We start from the raw sequence: 24,666 nt of genomic DNA on the forward strand, positions 1-24,666 counted from the left end.
AATAACAAAAAAAAAAGTCACTGGGCAAAAGCAAAATACCTATTGAATATGATGGCTGAGGCTGGTAAGATTGTATCTTTACCTACAGTTAATCAAATACTATAATAACATTGACTGAAAGTCCACTCTGCCAGGAAGACGCCATTACTCCATAAACACGCGCAAATACGATCATGGTTGGCAAATGCAGTTGTGTGGTCTTGTGAAATTTATCTATTAGGTCGCAATGACCATTATTCTGTTCAGATGTAAAATAGGGAAGTTTGCAAGACTAAGTACACCATTACAGCTTTGAAATATCCTGATAGCGCTTCATTTTATGAGGGTGTTTTCTTCAAGAAGGACTAATGCACCTCATAAAATGGATAGCCTGATGAAGACAGAGAATTATGTGGAAATACCGAAGCAACATCTCAAGACATCAGTCAGGAAGGAATGGACAGTGATCATAAACATACTGCCACGATGGTTAAAAAGTTCCTTAAGGACAATAAATTAAATATTCAGCAGTGGCCTTCACATAGCCTTAATTTCAATCCGATTGAAAATGTCCTCATTGTAAGGAGCTTGTGGAGAGGTATACAGTACACAACCTTTCACCAAACTCATAAAGTAAGAAAATGATTAAAATTAATAATTAAATTTATCTAACCTTTAAAAAAAGTAATTTAAAAAAAATCTAAAAATAGTTTTCTTCTTCTTCCACATTGTGGCATTGAGCAAACATAAATGATGTTGGTAATCCTCACTGACCTCAACTGGAAAAGTTTATCCCCAACTCAGACTACATAATTTCAGCCCGACAGGCACGTCGTGGAGAACCATTGACCGTCGTTGCCAACATTTTAAAATGGCGGGGGGGGGGGGGGGGGGGGGGAGAGACACGACACCTCATGTAGTAATATACCCACCGACTGTCTCGGAAACCTCACGACCACAATTTCTGCTTGTGATTCTGCATAGTGTGACACGTCCTATGTGTTCCGACTTTTTTTTGCTCATTATTGATCAATATTGTATCTTCGTGACCACCGTGTGCTTCTGCTTGCTTGCGTGCTCTGTCTCTCTCTCTCGTTTTTCACCAGCAGCAAGTGACACCTGCACACACCCTGAGAACCACACATGTTGTGTTCCTTCACACCTCACAGAGAAAATAAACATTGAAACCATTCTTTCCGTCTTGTTTATAGCGAATGTGTAGATCCGAGAGCAGAAGACAGTCAATGTATGATACAAAGGGCCTCCGAGGCCATTACTCATGGACAGCCTCCCGGCGACGTCAGAGGTCGGACCATGCTCTTCGCACCAGTACGCAATAATCAGGCAGGCTCAGGTCTTGTAGTGTGACAACTCGTCCATTCCACGACACACGGCGACACCATGACACAACGTCGTGTAAACTGACACCGCGATAAGACCAAAAACATTGTCTCGTCTGGGGAAGGCATTCGTCTGACCATGCCAGACAGTGTGACTAAAAACATAAAACTTCTGGTTACAACTACATGTGAAAGTATATTGTGTTTGCAGGCGTTAACTCTGATCTTATCCAAGTAATTCAAACGCTCTCATTTTTTTTTTTTTAATGAAGCTATGAATATATATTGACCTTAACAATGGTCAGCTATCGCTGTATGTTGTCAACTGTAAATTATTACATTTTACAAATTACCACTGTTACTGTTACTGGCACATTATCAAAATTTAAAAAAATAAATAAATAAATAAAAAAATAAAAAACAAGATGGATGAATGAATAAATGAATGAATTCACAAGTGGGTCAATGAATGAATAACAAAATGTGTGCCTCTGTGTCAAGCTGACTTGAACAGTGTGTATTAATAGCACAAAATAGGCATAAATATTGTTCAAATCCAACATTAGGCTACATAAGTGGACTGGAGGGGATCTTTCGCTATTTCTACTTGTTTCTAACTCCCACCTTCATATTTTATTGTGGCATATATTCATGGTCCTATCGACAAACCATGCCCCCAAATCATAAATCCGACACCAGCCATTTTTTATTACTTTCAAATTAACACTTTGCGTGGGATACCTGTAAATCCGAAACCAGGTACCCTGAAAGATTGGGGGGAGGATTTTTTTTTTTTGTGCCTTTTTCAAAGTCCAAAAAGAAAGCTCGCCAAATGTAAGCTGTGGATAAGGCTGTGTTGTCGACCACATAAACAACTGAATTTCAAGGGTCACCAAGGACACTTATGCTTGCTCAAAGATAAGCTAATGATTGATTTGTAAAAGAAATATTACCGTAGTTTTCGCACTATAAGGCGCACCTGAGTATAAGCCACGACCCACCAAATTTGACACGAAAACAACATTTGTTCATAGAAAAGCTGCACTAAACAATATGCCGTAGGATTCAAAAGGAAGGAAAAAAGTAGCGGCTTATAGTCCAAAAATTATGATGTTTTTATAGCATGTAGTAGAAACGTAGACTTAACTATTAATGTTAGATTGCTAACAATTGACTGCCTACTTGTTTGCTAGCCTGTTACTACACAAATAGAATATGCTATAACTAATCTAAGATGTCAAGATCCCAGCAGTGAAATTCTAAAGTAAACACAACAAACTTTCTATAAAGAAAAGAATACGTACTAAAACACTACACACAAAGGAAAAGTCTCCTCACACGCATCCTAGCATGTGGCTGCGGTTAACTCGACTGCACGCCGCTGTCTCACTGTTTGTCTTGAGCATTTATTAATGCTGTATTACCTTTGCACATATATATTTATGATAAGTTCTGTATTTAGCACCTCTGGATAATCATGAGAATCCACCTGAATGTAAAAGATTGCTTATTCATTGCCACAAACACTTTGGAAGAAAAATCTGACAGAACACATGACATAATGTTACTAAGTAGCTAATGTTATATTGGCCTGTGGGGTTTCTCATTTTTAAGATGCGAGTGATAGCATTTCACCTTTATTATTATAATGGTCTCCTCTCTGTAAAGTTTAATACCATCAGAGGTGGGTAGTAATGCATTACATGTACTCCGTTACAATTATTTGACTAACTTTTTGTGAGAAATGTACTTCTAAGAGTAGTTTTACTAAGCCATAGTTATTACTTGTGTGTGAAGAAAAAATACTGCTCTTACTCCACTACTTTGGACTACACAAGAATTGTTACATTTTTCCTCTTTATTGTACGTATTAGATTTATTAATTTTTTGCAAGCGATGCCAAGAGTAGCTCTGACAATTGCACCAATGAGATGTCGCAGCAATCATCTCATGACTCCATTATACCAATCAGATGCAAGCTTGCCATTCTGTGATCACACACCTGACGCCAGCCTGTTCAATCACGTGGCGTCTTTAAAGCACGTACCGTATTGGCCCGAATATAAGACGGCCTGATTATAAGACGACCCCCTCTTTTTCAAGACTCAAGTTTGAAAAAAGACTTTTTGAACACCAAATTAATTTTTATGCAGAAAATAATGACAGTACATCTGAAACAAATGATTATTACAATATATTCGAGAGAAAAAGCATGTTATTTTGCCTCATTCAAATCTTAATATCTGAACATTTAAATATGTAAACGAAAGTGCAATCACATTCGTAAATGAATGGCTTCTGGTTTTTGAAATGTAAATAAACCAATCTGTTGTGATAAAACAACAAAATTGCAATAACTGCATTAACCATCAAAGTGAGGTCTAACTGTAACTGTAGTCTTGAAAGAAATCTGAATAAGGAAAAACATTGCAATAAAATAATGCAAACTGGTTAAACTTGAGAGTAGCTGATGAGATCTGTCATGACAGAACATTACTCTTCAAGTTCAGCATTCATTTCAATGATATCTGGCACCATCTAGCGTCGTGAATGGGTATAATGTCTAGACCTCGAATATAAGATGAACCCCACTTTTTCAGTTGTATTTCAATGCAAAAAAAACACCTTCTTATATTCAGGCCAATACGGTGTTTAAAATAGAGCGCTGCCCTCAACATAACTCGAAAGCGCGGATTTAAACCTCTCTCCCAGAGTTTTTTTTTTTTTTTTTTTTTGCGCCGGTTGACCACGGAATTCCGGAGATATGATCCTTTTAATTTCATTATCGTAACTATGAAAGAACTATTCACTATTCAAACTTGGAGCTATTTTTTTTCTCCACTAGATGGCATTCATGCTCTTTGAACGAATAATGCTTAATTTCTGTCATTTCTTTTCTCTCGGCGGAATTCAATGATTTCTTTATTTTATTTTTTTGTATTTCTTTGGCTTAATGTGGTTATGTAATGGGTTATTGTACAGTATAATTATAACAGCAGTTCATATAGATAACTTTATGCTGAGAAAAAAAAAAAATACAATTTCTTGGGGAAAAAAAATGTAAGCAGTTACTCACAATGTTACTCATTATTTGATTATTCTTTTCACCAAATACTTTTTTACTTGTACTTAAGTAATTTTTTTGGATGACTACTTTTACTTTTACTTGAGTAATATTTAGGGCCCGAGCACTAAGCGTGCGAAGGCCCTATTGTTTTGCAAAGGATTATTATTATTTTTTTTTTCAGGGCAAATGAAAACAGCCAATTTGGAGGCCTGAACATGCACGAAAAGTCACCAAAATTTGCACATACGTGCGGAAAATTGTAAATTTCGATAATTTTGAAACGTTGCAAAAAAATGTAACAAAATGGCTCAGTGGCACCCCCTTGAAATTTTAAAATTGGCCTATAACATTAGGGTTCGTCAGCGTAGAGCAATGAAATTTGGGGAGTCTATACCTTGTCCAAAACCGCTCCAAAAAGCATTGGCACCCATATTCCAAACCCAACAGGAAATCGGTTATTTTGGATCGAATATGAAATTTTTATCGATTTACAGGGTGCACATTTGAGACCTTTTCGCCGAGGGAGTTAGTTGGATCATCTTCAAAATTGGTGAGACTGTTCAGGAGACATATGAGATCTTATGTTTTTAAAATGGTGCGTTTTCATTCACGGGTCTGACCTGGGCGTGGTGCCAAAGTAGGCCATTTTTTCGGCAAAATGACAAATTCAGTAAATGACTAATAGTTCCTTGACACAATGTTCAATCTTTTTCATATCTGGCATGTATGTGCAGTATCCCACCCTTAACACGAGTGCATTGAAATATTACCCATTAGGCTTAGCGCCCCCTAGTGAGAACAGGAAATGCCTTTTTTTACGAGACAGGTTCCTCCTCCAAGGGAAAAAAATCTGTTGACCTCAAACCTGCATCAGGGGAGCCTTAAGACCTGTGTTCAGGTGTCTGATGAAAAATATTGAGGTTTTGTTGAAGCGGAGGGGTCCAAACAGTAAAGTGAAAATGACCGTCAACAATTTGTCTCGCAAAAAACTTTGAACAGTCATAACTCGTCAGATATACAACATATATGCGCCAAACTTCCCGTGCTTGTTGAGAGTCATACCCTGAAGGGTCTTGTAGGGGTCATTTGCATAAACTCTACAGTGCCAACTAGTGGCGACAGAAAGGAGTTTTAAAACAGGCCTTTCCTATTGGGTTTTTTCAACATAGAGCAATGAAATTTGGGGAGTCCATACCTTATGCAAAACTGTTCCAAAAAGTCTCTTGCACCCGTTTTCCAAACCCAACAGAAAATCGGGTATTTTGGATCGAATGTGAAATTTTTATACATTTGTTGTATAGTTTACATTTGGAGGCCTGAACATGCACGAAAACTCACCAAACTTTTCACATACATGCGGCTTTATGTGGATTTCGATAATCTTGCGACGATACACAAAAATGTAATAAAATGGCTCAGTGGCGCCCCCTTGAATTTTTCAAAAAGGAGTTTCCTATTAGGTTTTTTTAACGTAGAGCAATGAAATTTGGGGAGTCCATACCTTGTGCAAAACTGCTCCAAAAAGTCTCTTGAACCCATATTCCAAACCCAACAGGAAATCGGGTATTTTGGATCGAATGTGAAATTTTTATCAATTCACAGGGTGCACATTTAAGACGTTGTCACAGAAGGAGTTGGTTGGATCATCTTCAAAATTGGTGAGACTATACAGGAGACATAGGAGATCTAAAATTTTCAAAATGGTGCGTTTTCATTCATGGGTCTGACCTGGGCGTGTTGCCAAAGTCGGCCATTTTTTCAGCAAAATGACAAATTCAGTAAATGACTAATAGCTCCTTGACACAACGTTCAATCTTTTTTCATATCTGGCATGTATGTGCCGGATCCCACTCTTAACACGAGTGCATTGAAATATTACCCATTAGGCCTAGCGCTCCCTAGTGGGAACAGGAAATGCCTTTTTTTACAAAACAGGCTCCTCCTCCAAGGAAAAAAAAATCTATTCACCTGAAACCTGCATCGGGGGAGCCATAAAACATGTGTTCAGGTGCCTGATGAAAAATACTCAGGTTTGGTTGAAGCAGAAGGGTCCAACAGGAGAAGTGAACATGACTGAAGCCATTTCGTCTCACCACAAGTTTTGAACAGTCATAACTTGGAAGATCTACAACATATCTGCGCCAAACATCTCATGCTTGTTGAGTCATACTCTAAAGGGTCCTGTAGGGGTCATTTGCATCAACCCTACAGCGCCAACTAGTGGCAATAGAAAGTCACTCGTTTTTCCAATACATGTCCAGTTCTTTTCAGGTTGGTCATTGTAGTTTCAAGACTTTTTGAAATACTTATTTTACGGCCCATGTCCACATGTCTCTGTCTGTTGCCGTGACGACCCTTTGTTCGCCATTAAAAGGAATTTATTTTTTTCAGAGACTCAGGCAGCTTATAGAGCCACAGAATTTGGCACAACTGGTCGAATTGGCCCAGTTAGAAGATTCATTTTGGTTTTGAATAAGGGCTTGGCTGCACAGCTCAGTAGTGGCTCCTTTTTTGTAGTACTCTCTCCAATAGACCCTACTCACCTACGTCACAAAATGGGCGTGTCGCTGTTTCCGGCCGCCATATTGTACCTCTTTTTTAGACCTATTCTTATTGTTTTCAATTAGTCGAGCAAGTTATAGAGCAATTCATGGAAGCCCCGGTGTTATCTGACGCTGTAAACTCATTGGATCCGTTGCATAAAAGGCGTTACGTGGAAAAGCTTCAGTTTATCCATTCGCCAGATCCGTATTTGATGCCTAAATCGATGTTTTTCGACACGCTGGCTGCGCCTGACATCTGATATCCCGATATTTACAACTATCTTGTCCACACAAAATCAGCCTATTCTCACGAAAGTTTGAAAAACTTTAAGAGCTTGGAGGCTTATAAATGCTACGTTGCTGGTTGGGTGAAACAGGTCCTCGTACACGAAAATTCGGCAGGAATCTTGTGCTTGGAAGGTGAGTTACGAAATTTTCAATTCAAAATCTTTTGTTATTGCTAACATCCACTGTCAATTCTAATGTATTTCATATCATTTGTCAATGGAGCTAGGGCTTTTAATGTTTATATGGTTTAGTGATAGCACTCTCACTATATACATATATAATACGTAATAAATATGAAGTGCGATAGCACTACTCCAGATTGTCCCTAGTTGAATTTATTTTTTGGCTTTTGACCTCAATAGTGAAATTGTAAATTAATTGTATGACAACTGTCTGATTATCTTCTTATAATTATATATTTTCAGGTAGTTCATTCACAACGTCTGAGTGTATGTTGTCGGCGTTTAGCCTAGCAATGATCTTAATTGTGGTTGTCAGCCCAAAACCCTCTAAATATATATTAAATGCATCTTACCAGATATAAAATGACTACTACATAATCTGTGGTAGTCATTTGGAGCCCAGTTTTCTCGTCGAATTGCAGCAGTCAATCTCGGTCTCCTCTTCGGCTCTCTCGGAATACGGTAAAAATTCAAGTCTCTCCGTCTATCTTCTCTGTTTTTGCAACCGACCGCCACACACGACTTCACCATTTTGATTATTAATGTTAATGAGCAGAAAAACACGCCATAATAGGAGGAATTTACAAAGCGCTAATGCATTAACATGACTAGTATCCGGACAACATGGCGCGGGGGCGTGGCTGTGACGTCACGTGAGTAGGGTCTATAGGGGTTTTTATCTCTTAGGTGTGTGAATGTAAAGAGGCAACTTTCGAGCATGTTAGGTTCTAATGAGATGATTAGAGAGGAGGCTCTGCCACCACCCTGACCTGCACACTGTCCGAGTTGCGTGACGTCCGAGTTGCGCTAGATTGCGAGGGCCCGTTCAGTCCTGCTTGCAGGCCTAGTATTTTGTTGTAATGCTACTCTTACTTGAGAAAAATTTTTGGCTACTCTACCCACCTCTGGATATCATTGACATACTGCTCCATTGCATACTGCAACCCTTTCTGTCTGCTTCTAGATGAAACTCATTTAAAAACAAAATACATTTTATTAAAAAAAGAAAAAAAAAAAAAAAGATCCAGCTATGGTAGTGCACATTCAGAAACTCCCACCATCGTTCATAAATCGTTCATTCACTCAGTCGCTGTCACTGAGAAAATTTGACCGAACCTTGGGTTGTCAGTTTTCCAAGGGGTCGGGGCTTTGCAATAGGTCCGTTGTATTTAACTCAGCAGTAGAGTGTGGAAAAAACATTTGAAATAATGTCCTAATTGTTTCCCAGATAAAATAGCATGGACAAAAATGGGGCAACTATTAGGGAACAACACCAAGATTTCGGTAAATTGACTGATTTAGGATTTTCCCAGTGAACTGTGTCAACCAAAAAATTGAAGAGAACTTTCGGCAAAGGATGCATAGTCACAGTCTTATTGTGGCTAGCAGGTGTGCGTATTTCGTATTCATTTGCTGCGGCCCTCAATATTTGTGAAATTACAAATCCTTTTTGTTTCTAACAACCGATTTTTCTCCAATATTTTGCTCTAGCTTAACAGCTTTTCTATCACCTGTCTGGGAATCGGTTGGAAATCGCTGCCTTAAAGGCAAGACATAGCAGTAGTCACACATACAGTATATCAAAAAATGTAACCGGAGGACATTTCTGGCATTTTGAATCATTTGAAGTCTGCTGGAGTGTGCTGGAGAGAATCAACTGTTCTTCACTTGCTGTCTCAAGTCCTATAGAACAAGGCCACAATTTGCATCTATTATTGTTATAAGACATCCTGAGGCCAAGGCTGACGGTGGATTACCCTGCAAATGTGTTTGTGCTGTTTCTTTACTAATTTATACTGTCAAGAGTGCAATGAATCACTTCTGCAGGTCACAGTTGCAGCTTGACAGCTCGGTTAAGCCTCCCATTCCTCACGTTTCAGCAAGAATCATTAATGTGTTTCTCTAAAAATTCTGTATAACTAAATGCATTAACAGTTATTTTTCTTTCTTCAGTTCCAAACATGCTTTGGAAAAAAGGGTGCAGTCAGGGACACCATGTTGACCATATTTTTAGCTCTTTTGTTAGCAGCTTGGAAAGATAACAGGGTCTTGTCATTTGAGACATTTGATGTGTCTGCAGACTGGTGCATGGAGACTCTTCCATGAACACAAACCATATAAAAAGATATTTTGAAAACTGAAAAGTGTGAGGAGAATTACAGGCAAATAAGCTGTTTGTATGGAGAGATACTGTACAATACATCTAATTCTAAAAATGATAAAGTGCTTTAATTAAATGACACAAAAGCATCCCACTTGAAAAAATAACCAGAACCTAAAACTTAGTATCTATATACAGTGGGGCAAATAAGTATTTAGTCAACCACTAACTGTGCAAGCTCTCCCACTTGAAAATATTAGAGAGGCTTGTAATTGTCAACATGGGTAAACCTCAAACATGAGAGACAGAATGTGAAGGGGAAAAAAAACAGAAAATCACATTGTTTGATTTTTAAAGAATTTTTTTGCAAATCATGGTGGAAAATAAGTATTTGGTCAATACCAAAAGTTCATCTCAATACTTTGTTATGTACCCTTTGTTGGCAATAACGGAGGCCAAACGTTTTCTGTAACTCTTCACAAGTTTTTCACACACTCTTGCTGGTATTTTGGCCCATTCCTCCATGCAGATGTCCTCTAGAGCAGTGATGTTTTGGGGCTGTCGTTGGGCAACACAGACTTTCAACTCCCTCCACAGATTTTCTGTGGGGTTGAGATCTGGAGACTGGCTAGACCACTCCAGGACCTTATAATGTCTCTTATAATGTTTCCACTCCTTTGTTGCCCTGGCTGTGAGTTTGGGATCATTGTCATGCTGAAAGACCCAGCCACGTCTCATCTTCAATGCCCTTGCTGATGGAAGGAGATTTTCACTCAAAATCTCTCGATACATGGCCCCATTCATTTTTTTCCTTTACACAGATCAGTCGTCAAGGTCCCTTTGCAGAAAAACAGCCCCAAAGCATGATGTTTCCACCCCCATGCTTCACAGTGGGTATGGTGTTCTTCGGATGCAATTCAGTATTCTTTCTCCTCCAAACAAGAGAACCTGTGTTTCTACCAAAAAGTTCTATTTTGGTTTCATCTGACCATAACACATTCCCCCAGTCCTCTTCTGGATCATCCAAATGTTCTCGAGTGAACAGCAGATGGGACTGGACGTGTACTAGCTTCAGCAGGGGGAAATGTCTGTCAGTGCAGGATTTGAGTCCCTGGCGGCGCATTGTGTTACTGATAGTAGACTTTGTTACTGTGGTCCCAGCTCTCTGTAGGTCATTCACTAGGTCCTCCCGTGTGATTCTGGCATTTTTCCTCACCGTTCTTGTTATTATTTTGACACCACGGGATGAGATCTTGCATGGAGCCCCAGATCGAGGGAGATTATCAGTGGTCTTGTATGTCTTCCATTTTCAAATAATTGCTCCCACAGTTGAGTTCTTTACACCAAGTGTTTTACCTATTGCAGATTCAGTCTTCCCAGCCTGGTGCAGGTCTACAATTTTGTCTCTGGTGTCCTTTGACAGCTCTTTGGTCTTGGCCATAGTGGAGTTTGGAGTGTGACTGACTGAGATTTTGGACAGTTGTCTTTTAAACCGATAATGAGTTAAAACAGGTGCCATTAATACAAGTAAAGAGTGGAGCCTCGTTAGACCTCGTTAGAAGTTAGACCTCTTTGACAGCCAGAAATCTTGCTTATTTGTAGGTGACCAAATACTTATTTTCCACGGTAATTTGGAAATAAATTCTTTAAAAATCAAACAATTTGATTTTCTGTTGTTTTTGTTTTTTTTTCCACATTCTGTCTCTCATCGTTGAGGTTTACCCATGTTGACAATTACAGGCCTCTCTAATCTTTTCAAGTAGGAGAATTTGCACAATTGGTGGTTGACTAAATACTTATTTGCCCCACTGTACTTTAAAATCAAACTTAAATACCATAAATTCCAAAATATAAAGTGCACATGACTAGGATACACCCTGCCTAAATTTCACAGAATTTAAGAAAAAAATACATGTACAAAATATGTCACACTTGAGTATGAGCCGCGGGTGTCCATGTTTTAGTATGGGTTAACATTGTATTCCATTTTACCTTGCCTTCTAAACTTGAAATGGACAAAGTCCTCTGAAAACTATCCACTATATAATTGTAGATACTAAGGCCCATGGCTATGGGCTAGTGCTAGCCCTAGTATAGCAGCTTTGTTGTAGCACACGGTGGCGCTATTTTAAATCAAAACAAAGCCAAAACACCTAGGGCGGTCCAAAAACTGTTTTTCTGTAATGGGATCAAGCATCAGACAGAGATTACTGGTAAATCAATATATTGTAGTGACCACTACAACAAATACTTCAGTAACTAATTCACCTATGGAACTAATAAGGAGCATTTTGTGTTCTGGGGGGGAAACTCTTTGTCGTGCGCGTTTCCGGCAGAGAAAAGAGTTACAAGAGACTCAAGCCGCCAAACACATAACACAAGCTCAACTCATCATCCGCTACAATATTAAGATATGGCTTGAAAAAAAAGAGCAGCCTTTGTAAAGTTATTTCAGGGGTTAGTTTAGAATGCAATTTGTATATTCCATTACTGGGCTAAATGATAGTTTTATTATTCAGTGTTGTACTACACTATCTGTAATCAACCTCTTTTGAACAAGGTGGCACATAATTTTTTTATAACTCAAAGCATTGCTGTTAACTGTTTTTCTTCAGTGTGTGATTACTTTAAATACGAAAGTGTTGGGTGAGCTACTATACTCGTGATTGGTAATGGCTTTTAATTAGTATATTTTTGCGATGTTATTGCAACACAAAATAATTAATGAAAATTGTGTCTGTTTAAATGAAATTATTTCAATTTAGTGTATTGATTCAAATGAAAAGGTAGATTATATATTTGTAAACTGGAAAAAGATGAAATATCAAGTGTGTGTGCAAGCCTTCATGTGCGCAAGTGTGTCGGTGTGTGCAGGCTATGTCACACTCTCTCATCTTCAATTCATCACGGTGCATAATTGTTGAGTGAGATTAATTCCGGTGTAAATAAAAATAAAGAGAGTGACAAAGAGGGTCAAAGAAGAAGGGGAATGCAGATTACCAGAGCAAATCCTACCACTGTGTGTCAAGAACATAAACAACATGAACAAAACAACTGCAAAACATTAATAATTTAGACAACCGAACAAAGCAACCAGGAAAATGTTTGCATAGTAAAATAACAGTGCCCAAATGTGTTCTCTGGTGTGCTTTTGCTGCATGATGCAACAGTTTGAGTCTGGAGTTAGAGAGGTGAATCCAAGCCCAGCTGCTGTGAGCAACATATTTGCTCTTTTGTATGATGTCCATGGTTACTGATAACGGCACAGCATCAAAATACTGCAGATTTAGGTTATCAGCATAGCAGTTATCATTCCAGTTGGATAGAACATGTGAAATTAACCCCTGTGAAGTAGGCCTAACTAGTGACACAGATGTGGACGCCCTGACTCATTCACATAATATGATGTTTTATCATATTGAATCTAAATTGCCACATTCATCTTGCCCACAGACTCCCACACTGACACACTGACGTACCATCACACACAGACACACATGTCCTATCGTGTCCTATTTTTAGCTGTTCGCTACTTCTGACCTACATCACTGCATGAATAAAAAAGCAGCAGAGATGTGAGGAGCTAGGGGAAGAGGAGACAGACAAACCCTCCTAAGTTAAAAAAATAAAATAATAATAATAATTATCCTGTCTTTGTGAAATGACAGTTCCATTTCATTCTCCAGCTTGCAAAAAGCGATTATAAAAAGCTACCAAAAAAGAGCCCTCATATTGAAATTGTGAAGTCACAGGACAAGCAAGTAATGGTTTTCTTACCATCAAAAAGTCTGATACTTGACTTGATACACATATTTACTAATCGACACAAAACAAAAACATTTTTCTCATCAAAAGAAAAATTTCCTTTCCCGTGTTGTATGTACTGGAGTGGGCATTGTTTGTTTGCTTTTTTTTTTTTAATATTTAACCTGTCCTGTTCAACTGCATTGACAGGGAGAATGGGAATCTGAGTGTTCTTATTGACTGAACAGTTTTAATTTGCCACATGGGAGTTAGATATATTCCCATTGTGGTTGTTCATGATGTTTTATTTGTTAAGAGAAAGCAGATTGCATTAAGACTTAAAGGAAAGGTCAGCTACCCCTAAAAAAAGTGAAATATGTACTGCTTTATACAATTAGCAACTAACATGACTTCTCATTCATCCCTGCAACGTCACAGTCGGACGCTGAACTTCTACTGTATTTGATGGTGAAGCAGAGAGGGGTTGTTCTGATGCACGAAACTGGATTCTGTATGATGATTGGATGATCTGTCTGAGAGTCGATTTTTGTTGACAGTGATAGGAGTGAATCAGTGATCTTTAAGTAACTGTTCACATGCTGCATATCATGCATCATGAATATTGCCGACCACATATTGGCTCACAGATCGGATAGTCTTTCTTATGAGTGAAAAAAATCATTTAAACAGCAGGACAGATCGACTCCGAATGTGGATTTAGAGGGGCAAAGTAGCACGTCTTTTCCTATGTCACAAATTGCATGAGACAATGATGAAACCCTGTCATAGATGTGTTTACACATACTACATACATTTTCCAATTGTTTTGAATGCATCACTCATGCACGGCCAAGAATGGAAGTAAGTGTTCACGCTAAAATCGATGCTGAAAATCTGAGCATTCCTTGTGGTGGCTTTTTGTATTAAAACAATTTAAATGAAAAATGTCATTTTATATAGAATAATAGTCAATAAATAATTTGCATTGCTTTTGCTTGTTTAAATGTTTTCTAATGTAGTAGTCTTTTTTTGTGTTCAGCCAACAAATAATTTATTGATTGTCATTAACCATTCACTTTATGTATGAAGCATAGGTTAATCAAATAGAATGATTACGACACCCCTGGTTTGCTGGAATTATATGGACGTCTACGGGCCATTCTTTAGCATTACTGAGGGACAGCATCGAGTACCGTTAATGTATCTTGTCTATAATCATCAAATAACAACAGCGACAATTGATGGAAACAGTAAAATTTGAAAAAAAAAGTTCTATTGTATTGTCATATCGCCTGGCACTATTAATGACTTAAGTGTAGCAGAGTGAGCTCAGTTCCTAATTAGTGACGGTATAAATTTCATGTGAATCCTTTCAAGCTCGGGTCCTCTACCAGAGGCCTGGGTGCTTGAGTGTTCTTCGCAGGATCTTAGCTATCCCTAGGATTGCGCTCCTCTGAACGGAGATGTAGGACGTTGTTCCTGGTATCTGGTTACTGCCCCTAGTGTCCCGATCACTACTGGCACCACTGTTGCCTTCACTCCCCACATTATCTCCAACTCTTCCTTGATATTTCTCCTGCTTTTCGTGTTCCTTTTTCCTGATGTTGCTATCACTCGGGATTGCTACATCTATCACTACTGCTGTCTTCTGATGTTTATCCGCTACCACTATGTCAGGCTGGTTGGCCATCACCAGTTTGTCTGTCTGGATCTGGAAGTCTCATAGGAGCTTAGCTCGGTTGTTCTCGACCACGTTTGGAGGTGTTGCCCACCTTGACTTTGGGGTCTCCAGTCCGTACTCGGCACAGATGTTTCTGTACACCACGGATGGCCAACCCTGGTCCTCGAGAGCCGCAGTCCTGCTTGTTTTCCATGTCTCCCTCCTCCAACACACCTGAATCAAATTATCAGGATTGTTATCAGGCAACTGCAGAGCTTGCTGATGAGCTGATCATTTGATTCAGGTGTGTCAAAGCGGGGAGACATGGAAAACATGCTGGATTGCGGCTCTCAAGGACCTGGGTTGGCCACCCCTGCTGTACACTATATGCCTGCTACCTGGTTATGTTGTTCCATGTATGCCTCGCCTGCCAGCATCTTACACCCTGCTGTGATGTGCTGGACTGTCTCAGGGGCCTCTTTGCATAGCCTGCACCTGGAGTCCTGTCTGGTGTGATAGACCCCGGCCTCTATTGATCTTGTGTTTAGGGCCTGTTCTTGTGCGGCCATGATCAGTGCCTCCGTGCTGTCTTTCAGCCCGGCCTTTTCCAGCCACTGGTATGTTTTTCCCATGTCAGCTACCCCCTCAATTTGTCGGTGGTACATACCATGCAGGGGCTTGTCCTTCCATGATAGCGCCTCAGGGTCCTCCTCCTTCCTGGGCTTCTGTTGCCTGAGGCATTCACCGAGCAGGTCATCACTGGGGGCCATTTTCATGATGTACTCTTGGAGGGATGTTGTTTCCTCCTGGATAGTGGATCTGATGCTCAATAGCCCTCGGCCTCCCTCTTTCCTCTTTGTGTAGAGCCTCAGGGTGCTGGACTTAGGGTGAAACCCTCTGTGCATTGTAAGAAGCTTCCTTGTCTTGATGTCGGTAGCCTCCATCTCTTCCAGTGGACAGGATACAATGCCAGCTGGGTATCTGATTACTGGTAGGGCATAGCTGTTAATGGTCTGGATCTTATTCTTGCCGTTCAGCTGACTGTTGAGGACCTGCCTCACTGTGTATAAGTATTTGGTTGCGGCAGACCTCCTAGTTGCTTCCTCATGGTTCCCATTTGCCTGTGGAATCCCCAGGTATTTTAGCTGTCCTGCACATCTGTTATGTTGCCTTCAGGTAGTTCAGCCCCTTCAGTTGAGATCACCTTCCCTCTTTTGGATACCATTCGCCCACACTTATCTAGTACGAATGACATCCCGATGTCATTACTGTAAATTCTCATAAGGTGAATCAGGGAGTCGATGTCACGCTTGTTCTCGGCATACAGCTTGATATCATCCATGTAGAGGAGGTGACTGATGGTTGTTCAGCTTCGGAACTGGTACCCGAAACCACTCTTGGTGATGATCTGGTTAAGGGGATTTAGGCCTATGCAGAACAGCAGGGGTGACAGAGCATCTCCTTGGTAGATACCGCATTTGATGCTCACATGTGCAACTGGCTTTGAGTTGGCTTCTAGAGTTGTATTCCACATCCCCATTGAGTTCTGGAGGAAGGTCCTTAGTATCCTGTTGATGTTATACAGCTTCAAGCATTCCAGTATCCATGTGTGTGGCATTGCGTCATAGGCTTCCTTGTTGTCAATCCAGGCAGTGCACAGGTTGGTGTCCTGGCCTGTCTACCAGTAATTGGTGCTTGGCTCCCTTGGTGTTATTGCCAATCCCTTTCTGTGCCCTATGCATGTATTGCTACATGTGCCTGCTCATTTTTGCCGCTATGATGCCTGATAGTAGCTTCCATGTGGTGCTTAGGCAGGTGATAGGCCGGTGGTTGGATGGTACTGTTCCCTTCTGGGGGTCCTTCATGATGAGGACTGTACGACCTAGGGGTTAGCCACTCTGGGTGGGTCCCCGACTTCAGCAGCTGGTTCTTTTGGGCTGCTAGGCGTTCATGCAGTTCAGTTAGCTTCTTTAGCCAGTAGGCATGAATCTTGTCGTGCTCTGAAGCTGTCCAGTTCTTCATTTTGGATATGACTACTGTGTCTTGATCTGGGATGTTGTGATGTTCTGACTGCAGATCTGCCAGCCATTGGGCGTTAGTGTTGTGAGATGCCTCTTTTTCCAGTATTGTTCTGGCTCAGCTGTGGTCTTGCTACCCTGCCACTGAGAGTAGACCTTAGCTGGATTATTGGAGAACACAATGTTTATTCTCCTACTTTTCTTGTGTACCTCTTTAGGCGGCTAGCGAGGGCTGTGATCCTTTGCTTAGCCGTCTCCAGTGTCTCAGCTGTGCACAGCTTGCTGTATTTCTTGGGCAGTTTTTTCTTAGGTTTCACACCTTTGCTCAGCTCTGTTAGGAGGCTAACTACCCTCCGTCTTGTCATGATTTTTGCCTCTAGCTTTTTTTTCCATGGAGGCTCCTTCCAGCTACTGGCACTGTTTATCTTGTAGCCAAGTGACTCTAGGATGACTGTTGCTGCTGCATATATCCGCTGATTGGTCTCAGTGATGTTTACGGTGTGGATGTTCAGCAGCACGAGTAGAGATTCTGATGGTACTTTGTTTATTAGCCTTGGCAAGCAGTGTTGTTTACGGTGTGAATGTTCAGCAGTGCGAGTAGAGATTCTGGTGGTACTTTGTTCATTAGCCTTGGCAGGCAGGAGGTAGTTGAGCTCCCCCAGGACTTCATGATCTTCTCTCTCAGGTCCACTGCTCTCTCATTCTCTTCCGTTTGGTAACCAATCTCGATGTTGGGGGGTAATGATGAAACAAACCCCCACTCGTCCTGGCTCCTGGCGCCGTAGCATCTTTGTACCTTGGATGAGACACATTGTGCCTCATCAGTCTCTAAAACTTCTTCTTGCGGATATTACAACATTGAGCAAGTAGTTGTTTCTTGGTCAGTGTGGATGTGGGATTTTGAAGTAACCATTCTTTCCACATTCTCTGCATGTACTCCCTTTCGCAGGGGTTGGTTCTGTAGTAGCACTCCATCGTACCAAGGTCAGCAATATAACCACTGAGCTATCCAGCCGATCATATATTACAACTAGAAGAATTTTCACCAAATGGCTTGAATAGCTCTGTTTGGGAAGACTTTTGTTCACTCGCCGTGTTCTTGTATTAGTGTATTGCATTCAGTATTTTATTAGATTTTTTTTCATGAGTTTCCCCCTTGTTTTGGCATTCATCCTTATTTTCTTTGTTTTTTCTTTAAACAATTTATCATATTCTTATGAATTTGATCCCTTTTATCTTACTTTCTGTATTTTTTATTGTTGCATTACAGATTTAGGTGCTTCAGTTTACTTTAATCGCATTTGTTATTTATTTATTTATCATTTATTGGTGCTGCGTCACCAGTAGGTGAATAGTGAGATAGTGTAAAGCGCTTTGAGCGCCTTGAAAGGTGGAAAAGCGCTATATAAGTATAACACCATTTACCATTTATATCATTTATAACTGAGATTGCAAAAAAAAAAAGCAAAATCGCGATATATGATTGTATTCATATAATACCGTTTAATCCAGGCTCGGGGGTTAATCTGTGAATGATGACGAATGCTGTATATAAAAGGGATACAAGAAGCCATATCTTGGCAATCCTGCTGCTTTTATGAAGCAAACCAAAAGTTTAAGTGCTCAAAAAATAACAATAACAATTGCACATCCTTCAGTATGACTATTGCGCATGCGCACATTGCGATGGCGATAGTCAAAGGATATATTGTGCAGGCCAAATGTGAATCGGTGTCTATTTCTATATGTGCTGTGTGATAGTACATGTTGAATGTAATTTGACAAGAATTTGAGTTGCACATCAAGGAGGCTGTGTGTGAAAAAGAAATAAAAATAATTTTCGCTTAATGGGTAAAAGTTATCAAAAAAATTTGACCGGAGATGGGAGACTTTATGTTGCTGTTATTTAGAAACTGCTCATTCAGCTGTTTTTCATGCTAAATAAAACTTTGCTCATCATTCGTTTGGGCTTTTAATAGTTTTTAATCTATTGCTCTTTTTATTTGCAGATATTGATGAGTGTGCAACGCAGATGCATTATTGCCAGTCCAACACAGTGTGTGTCAACCTGCCCGGCAGCCATCGGTGTGACTGTTTGCAGGGCTTCACCCGGGTGGATGAATACTCCTGTACTGGTATGTCTGTTTGGTCTCATTTCAAGATTGAGAATGACAAATTCTTACTTTAAAACTAGACATGACATTTATCGCCAAGCACATCAGAGGTACATTAAACGGTGATGGTTGTTGGCTGATTCTAATTTAACGTGTTTGAATAAGATTGATCATTTCTGAACACATTTAAATTCCCAGAGATTGCATGAGATTCATGAGATAGTGCAAACCTCTTAATCCACTTTCAACCCCCCACCCTACAGCCTATAAGAACACCAAGAACACAACTTTAATCGTTACAATATACATTGCATGGCTAATAAAAACCCGAACTCCTGCTGCATGCAGAATGGCTCGGAACAGCCCCCAGTGAAATTCTGATAGAGTGTAGTAATAGATTTATCGCTTCTGACACAAGGATATCCTATCATGGTTTTGTGACTGCGATGTTGTATTATTGGTTATCTGGAATTAAAGCCTGTTGAAAAAAGTAATTGATTTTAATGAATGCATCGGTTATAGGCTGCCTGAGCCAGTGTGGTTTCTGTGAGGTGACTAGTCATTCAGCTTGTTCAGAGTTATCATTGAAATAAACACATAGTGCCTCCTCAAGAAAATAATCAGCATTTACAGTATTTTAACTTTGTTCTAATAATTGGCAAGTCAAGTTACAATATATATCATGGGATAGTACTTAAGTTAGTGTGTCAGTTTAGAACCGGTTACTTCATCGTTCTTCTTTATTCCTTCTATTCCCCCTCTAGTAGTGTACTTTAATTAGCCTGAACTTGCTAGACATGCAGAGACAAGGATCCATGGGCAATCAATCTATTTTACAGCTTGTAAACTGTCTTGAGCTGTTGACTCAGAGCAAAACAAACACTCACCATGTGCGCCTAAATATAAATTTGTTTGCCTATGCTGCAGGCTTTCATATCTGCAACATGAAGCTAAAAATGAGGGAATGTACTTATAGTGTACATTGGTACTGCAGATGAGCTTCTGTAATTGGTACATTGCAAATGATTCTACTCACCGGATTCCAGAAGACATGTCCCTGAACTTTTTGGCTGACGGAAGTGTACCGACAGTATGTAAAAGCTCAGAGAGGTATGATCTGAATCCAAGCGGGAGTTATGATCGGACTTCTGTGCTCGTCATGATTTGCCCCTAATGAATATCATGTTCAAGCATAAGCGTGGCCATATGTGCGCTAGGCACTAGCAGACAGCTCAGTGGTTGACTTTGTGGTTGTGCCATTGGATTTACATCTGCCATTCTTATTAGATACCTGGCTAATGAGACAGGGGGGATTTCAACCAATCATCACCTGGAGGTGAGTTGGCTCCGATGGTGGGAGAAGATGTCTGTCAAACGTAGAAGACCGAAACGTATTGCAAGGGTCTACTGGGAACGTTTGGCATAGTCCCCTCTCTGAGGGTGTTTCTACTCCCAATACTGACAGAACCTCACCCAAACCCTAATGAAGGTGGCAACATTGGGTCCCAGTGTTCCCCATTCATGCCTCCATTTCTGAGATGGCCGTTCACAACTGTGGCTACCCGCATGGATGCTGTCAAGATGAAGAATGAATAATTTGGTCTGTGGGATTCTGGAGGCAGGTGACGGGCAGACCAAGCAAATGCAGCTTTGGTGGTCAATGGAGCAAAACCCCAGATTTAAAAGGAGTTCGGCGATGCCTTGGAGAATGACTTCCAAACATTTAAAATAAATTTTACTCTACGGCGTCTCAGGAGTTGTAAGGCATAAACCATTACCAGATGCTGCTAATCTCAACTCAGAAGATTGTGAGTTAGTGGTCTGAATACTTTGTACATCTCCTTAAATCCAAGGATACAATATCCCATTGAGAAGTAGAGACTGGTGTTGAAACCGCAAAGGTGATTAAAAAGCTCCTCAGTTGCAAGGCCGGATTAAATCAATGTGGAGTTTATCGAGTATCTAAATGCTGTGGGTTTGATACACCTCTGCAACATCACATCGACATTGAGGACAGTGGCTCTGTATTGGCAGACCGTGATGTTAGGGTGACTTTAAATGAAGGTGGACCTGAGGATGTTTTCCAATTATGAAGGGATCTTACTTTTAAGCCTCAGTGGTAAGGTACCAGTATATTCAGGAGTTCTAGAGAGCAGTCTATTGGGAAGGCGAATCTCATATTCAGAAGGAGTAGTGTGGGACGACTGTACTCCCTCAACAGGGATCGTGAAAGTGCAGGGGAGTTTTGCCAAATAATCTACATGTGATTTGTGTACTTCAAGAAGGTGTTTAACCATGTTTTTCAGGAAGTCCTGTGAAGGGTGGTTATGGAGTATCGTGTCCTTAATGTGGCCTCCTTGATATTAGCAGTTCAGTCCTTCCACAACTGATGACGGACATTGGTTTGCATTGACAGAATTGATATGGATTAGTTTCTTGCTAGATTTGGACTCCACAAAGGCTACTCTGTGTCTGTCATTCTTTCATAACCGTTATGGACAGAATATCTTGCCACAGCCGAGACATTAAGAAGATCCTGTTTTTGGTGGCCTCGGTATCGCATCACTTTCTTTTGCTGATGATGTGGTTCTGTTGGCGTCACAAGCCATGATCTTCAACCCTCACTGGAACGGTTCAAAGCTCAAAGTCGAGTTCAGAAAAAAATCAGCACATCGAAATCTGGACAGATAATACTGAAAGAAAAAAGATGGAAGGCCCACTCCAAATCAAGGTTGAGGGACTGCCCTAATTCATTGCAATGTCTAAATAAATGGCCATAAAATGTGAATAATTATTTATTTCTAGGTTTTTGTTTATATATTATTACTACACATTGTGATGCATGGAGGGGTGGGTGTCGGGATGTACATGTGTGCCTTAAGTCATATAGACAATTCCCCAATGTTTTATATACTTTATAAGTCCCTTAGTAAAGAAATAATTTCCCTTGATATCAAAAAGGTGCACAACTTGTTCCTTAGAGGTATAAGATGTCATTGGACATTTTTGCTTGCTATTTTTCTTCCTTTTATCATCTGCCTCACTGAGGAGCCTGTCCTTTGTGCTGACAGTGCCCTGTAAACAATAGGAAGCTGCAGTAATTGTGGTTCCACTTGATTTCACTTCTATGGAAGCAGGCAAGCAGCTCAGGGGAAACAGGGAATGGACAGCAAAATCAACACAGTGTCAGGAAGTGTGAGGGTTCTGCGCATTGCTTGTCCAATACCACAGATCTGTGGTCACTCACAGATTTCTATGGTACACAGTCCTTTTGTTAGCCATCGTGCCTTCATCCGACATCACAAAGTTATTTTAAAAACAGATTTTTCTTTAAAGTTCATTCAGATATCTTCTGCTATTGGCTGACAACCAGTTCAAGAGTACCCCGCTTCCGTCCCATAATTAGTTGGGATGGACTCTCGTGAGGATAAGTGGTACATAAGATTACTGAATGAACAATCGACAGCAGCACAGCATAGTAAATCACTCCTCTTCTGGGGATAGGGTGGTCAACAGTACTGCATGTTCAGGACTGATGGCCAGAATTTAATTGTCTCTTCCTCTATCCTGCACAGGGAGCTGATACATGCCACATAATGTGTATGCTCCAAATTTCAGATTGTCAATAGTCAAGTCATTCAGTGGCATCTTATGCATGAAACAGTTCAAAATATTGGAATATGACTTGCTTTAAGAAAGAAACTGATGTCCCACTGTTTTTGTATGATTCTGGCATTCTGTAAAGAAGGGTCTAAATTTTAAAACTAGGGTTCTAACATTTTTGCATATGTTTTATTTGCACATTCTTTACTACAAATAACTTACTTTGTAGCTGTCTCATCAATGTCATATTTGAGCATTGTGCATTGTGCAATTTATTTAATGAACATGGCACAGGACACCATTCTCTACCTAAAATATCTTTGGCAAGAGTCTCACATTGTAAAGGTAACATTATTTAATTCTGCCAGTTCATAGCAGCCCAATTGATGTGACTTAAGTTTCTCACGCAAAAAAAGTGAGAAAAAAATATTTTAGATAACGATTAAAATTGAATTGCCAATTTTACTGCACAGGCCGATTGGCGAAAGTGGCTAAAATGAATGATATTTTCTCTCAGTTTTGTGATTCATTGCAGGCCAATCACAAATAATTTCCCCTGTGGAAGGGCATTATGATCCCTGACTTCATGTGTTGGTGGATAATAGCAATGTGCCATCTGTGATCGTGGAAAATTTCCAGCTTCCACAGTGTAGGGTATATTGTGAGTTTTCATGGTAATTGTGATCAACATTATGCGGATACAGAGGCTTAAAGTTACAGATAAAACAGAGAACAGGCTGGTTGTAAAGTACGATTGGCGGGTGGGGGGGATATGTGAACCCCCTAAGATTCGATTTCTACTTAATTTGGTCATTAATTATGTTATTATACTCATCTAAGTCAAATCACCGGACAAAAACAGTCTACTTAAAGTGTCTATGACACCATAATGCATGTTTGTTTCATATTTTACGCTGTATTTTATGCTCCTGAATGAAATGGACTGCTTGGATGTGTGTGGAAGCGATCGTTTTATTTACTCAATATTTTAATCCCGTGCCATGAAAATGAATAACTTCCAATTTTGAAGAGGAATGCGAATGTGACGTCACCCGGGTCAGCATCCCACAATGCTTTATAGCATGCAAATGGACTGCGGATTCATCTGATTTTGCGGATTAATTTGTTAATTTTTCGCATCACGCCAGCCAAATGTGCTGCAGGAAATTGTTGCTGCACCAGGGAGAGGCGTGTGAGCCTTTTTGGGTTTCAAAAAGTTCCCATTCACCCTCGCAGAATGGCCAAAACAATTCTGACAACTCTGGGACCATTGGACTTATGAGAAAGTGAGTAAACATTGTATTTTATATTATGTCAATACTGGGATCATGGCACACGTCTCCGAAGCCGGGGCAGGGTAATGACAAAAGCTGAACTAACTACGGTGGCATAAAATATCGTTCAGGAGGTGCAAGAAGTTGACAGTTTTGACCAATATGGAGTAATTTTGCCCTGTCGTACTGAATAAATGCATTTTTAATATTTCATATTCCATTTAGCACAAGACTGTTATTTGTCATGACCATACCATTTATTTAGCAATTTGGGAAAAATGCTTCTATAAAAAGAATGTCCTGTAAAAATATTGGAATAGAGAGATTGAAACATTGACATTTTGCGGCTCTCTTCGTTGCATTTTCCTTGTTCTGAATAATTACCCCTCAATGGGCTCAATTCTAAATCAGATGAAACCATGAACCTGTCGATGTCATCCTTCTGTTGGGGACGCCAGAGCACTACAATGACAGGCAGGGGCTAAATGGCAGATTAAAAGACTAATTTCTCTTCATCTGGACTTTGCCAAATTGTTGTATATTGTCGAATCGTCTCAAGATATGATTCTAATTTACATACTAATGCTATTTAAGACTTTTTTTTTTATCCTGTGATAGGCACTTTAAAATAATACAGCACAAAATGAATTTTCATGTTTTTATTGAACACAACATGTAAAGATGCACAGTGCAGGATGGGAAACTATCTGAACCTTTGCATTTAATAATTTACAGAACCTTCTTTATCTCAAC

At 40.0% G+C, this 24,666-nt stretch overlaps 1 protein-coding gene across 1 annotated transcript in view; it reads left to right on the forward strand.

The window, feature by feature from the left end:
• Window positions 1–24,666, forward strand: part of LOC130913588 (protein kinase C-binding protein NELL1-like) — a 308,184-nt gene that overhangs the window by 182,951 nt on the left and 100,567 nt on the right. The window contains exon 13 of the mRNA XM_057832310.1: window positions 18,932–19,057. Within this exon, the coding sequence (XP_057688293.1) occupies window positions 18,932–19,057 (126 nt within the window). The remainder of the gene's footprint in view (window positions 1–18,931; window positions 19,058–24,666) is intronic.

This window comes from Corythoichthys intestinalis, chromosome 1, assembly GCF_030265065.1.
Source record: "Corythoichthys intestinalis isolate RoL2023-P3 chromosome 1, ASM3026506v1, whole genome shotgun sequence".
Classification (NCBI taxonomy): domain Eukaryota; kingdom Metazoa; phylum Chordata; class Actinopteri; order Syngnathiformes; family Syngnathidae; genus Corythoichthys; species Corythoichthys intestinalis.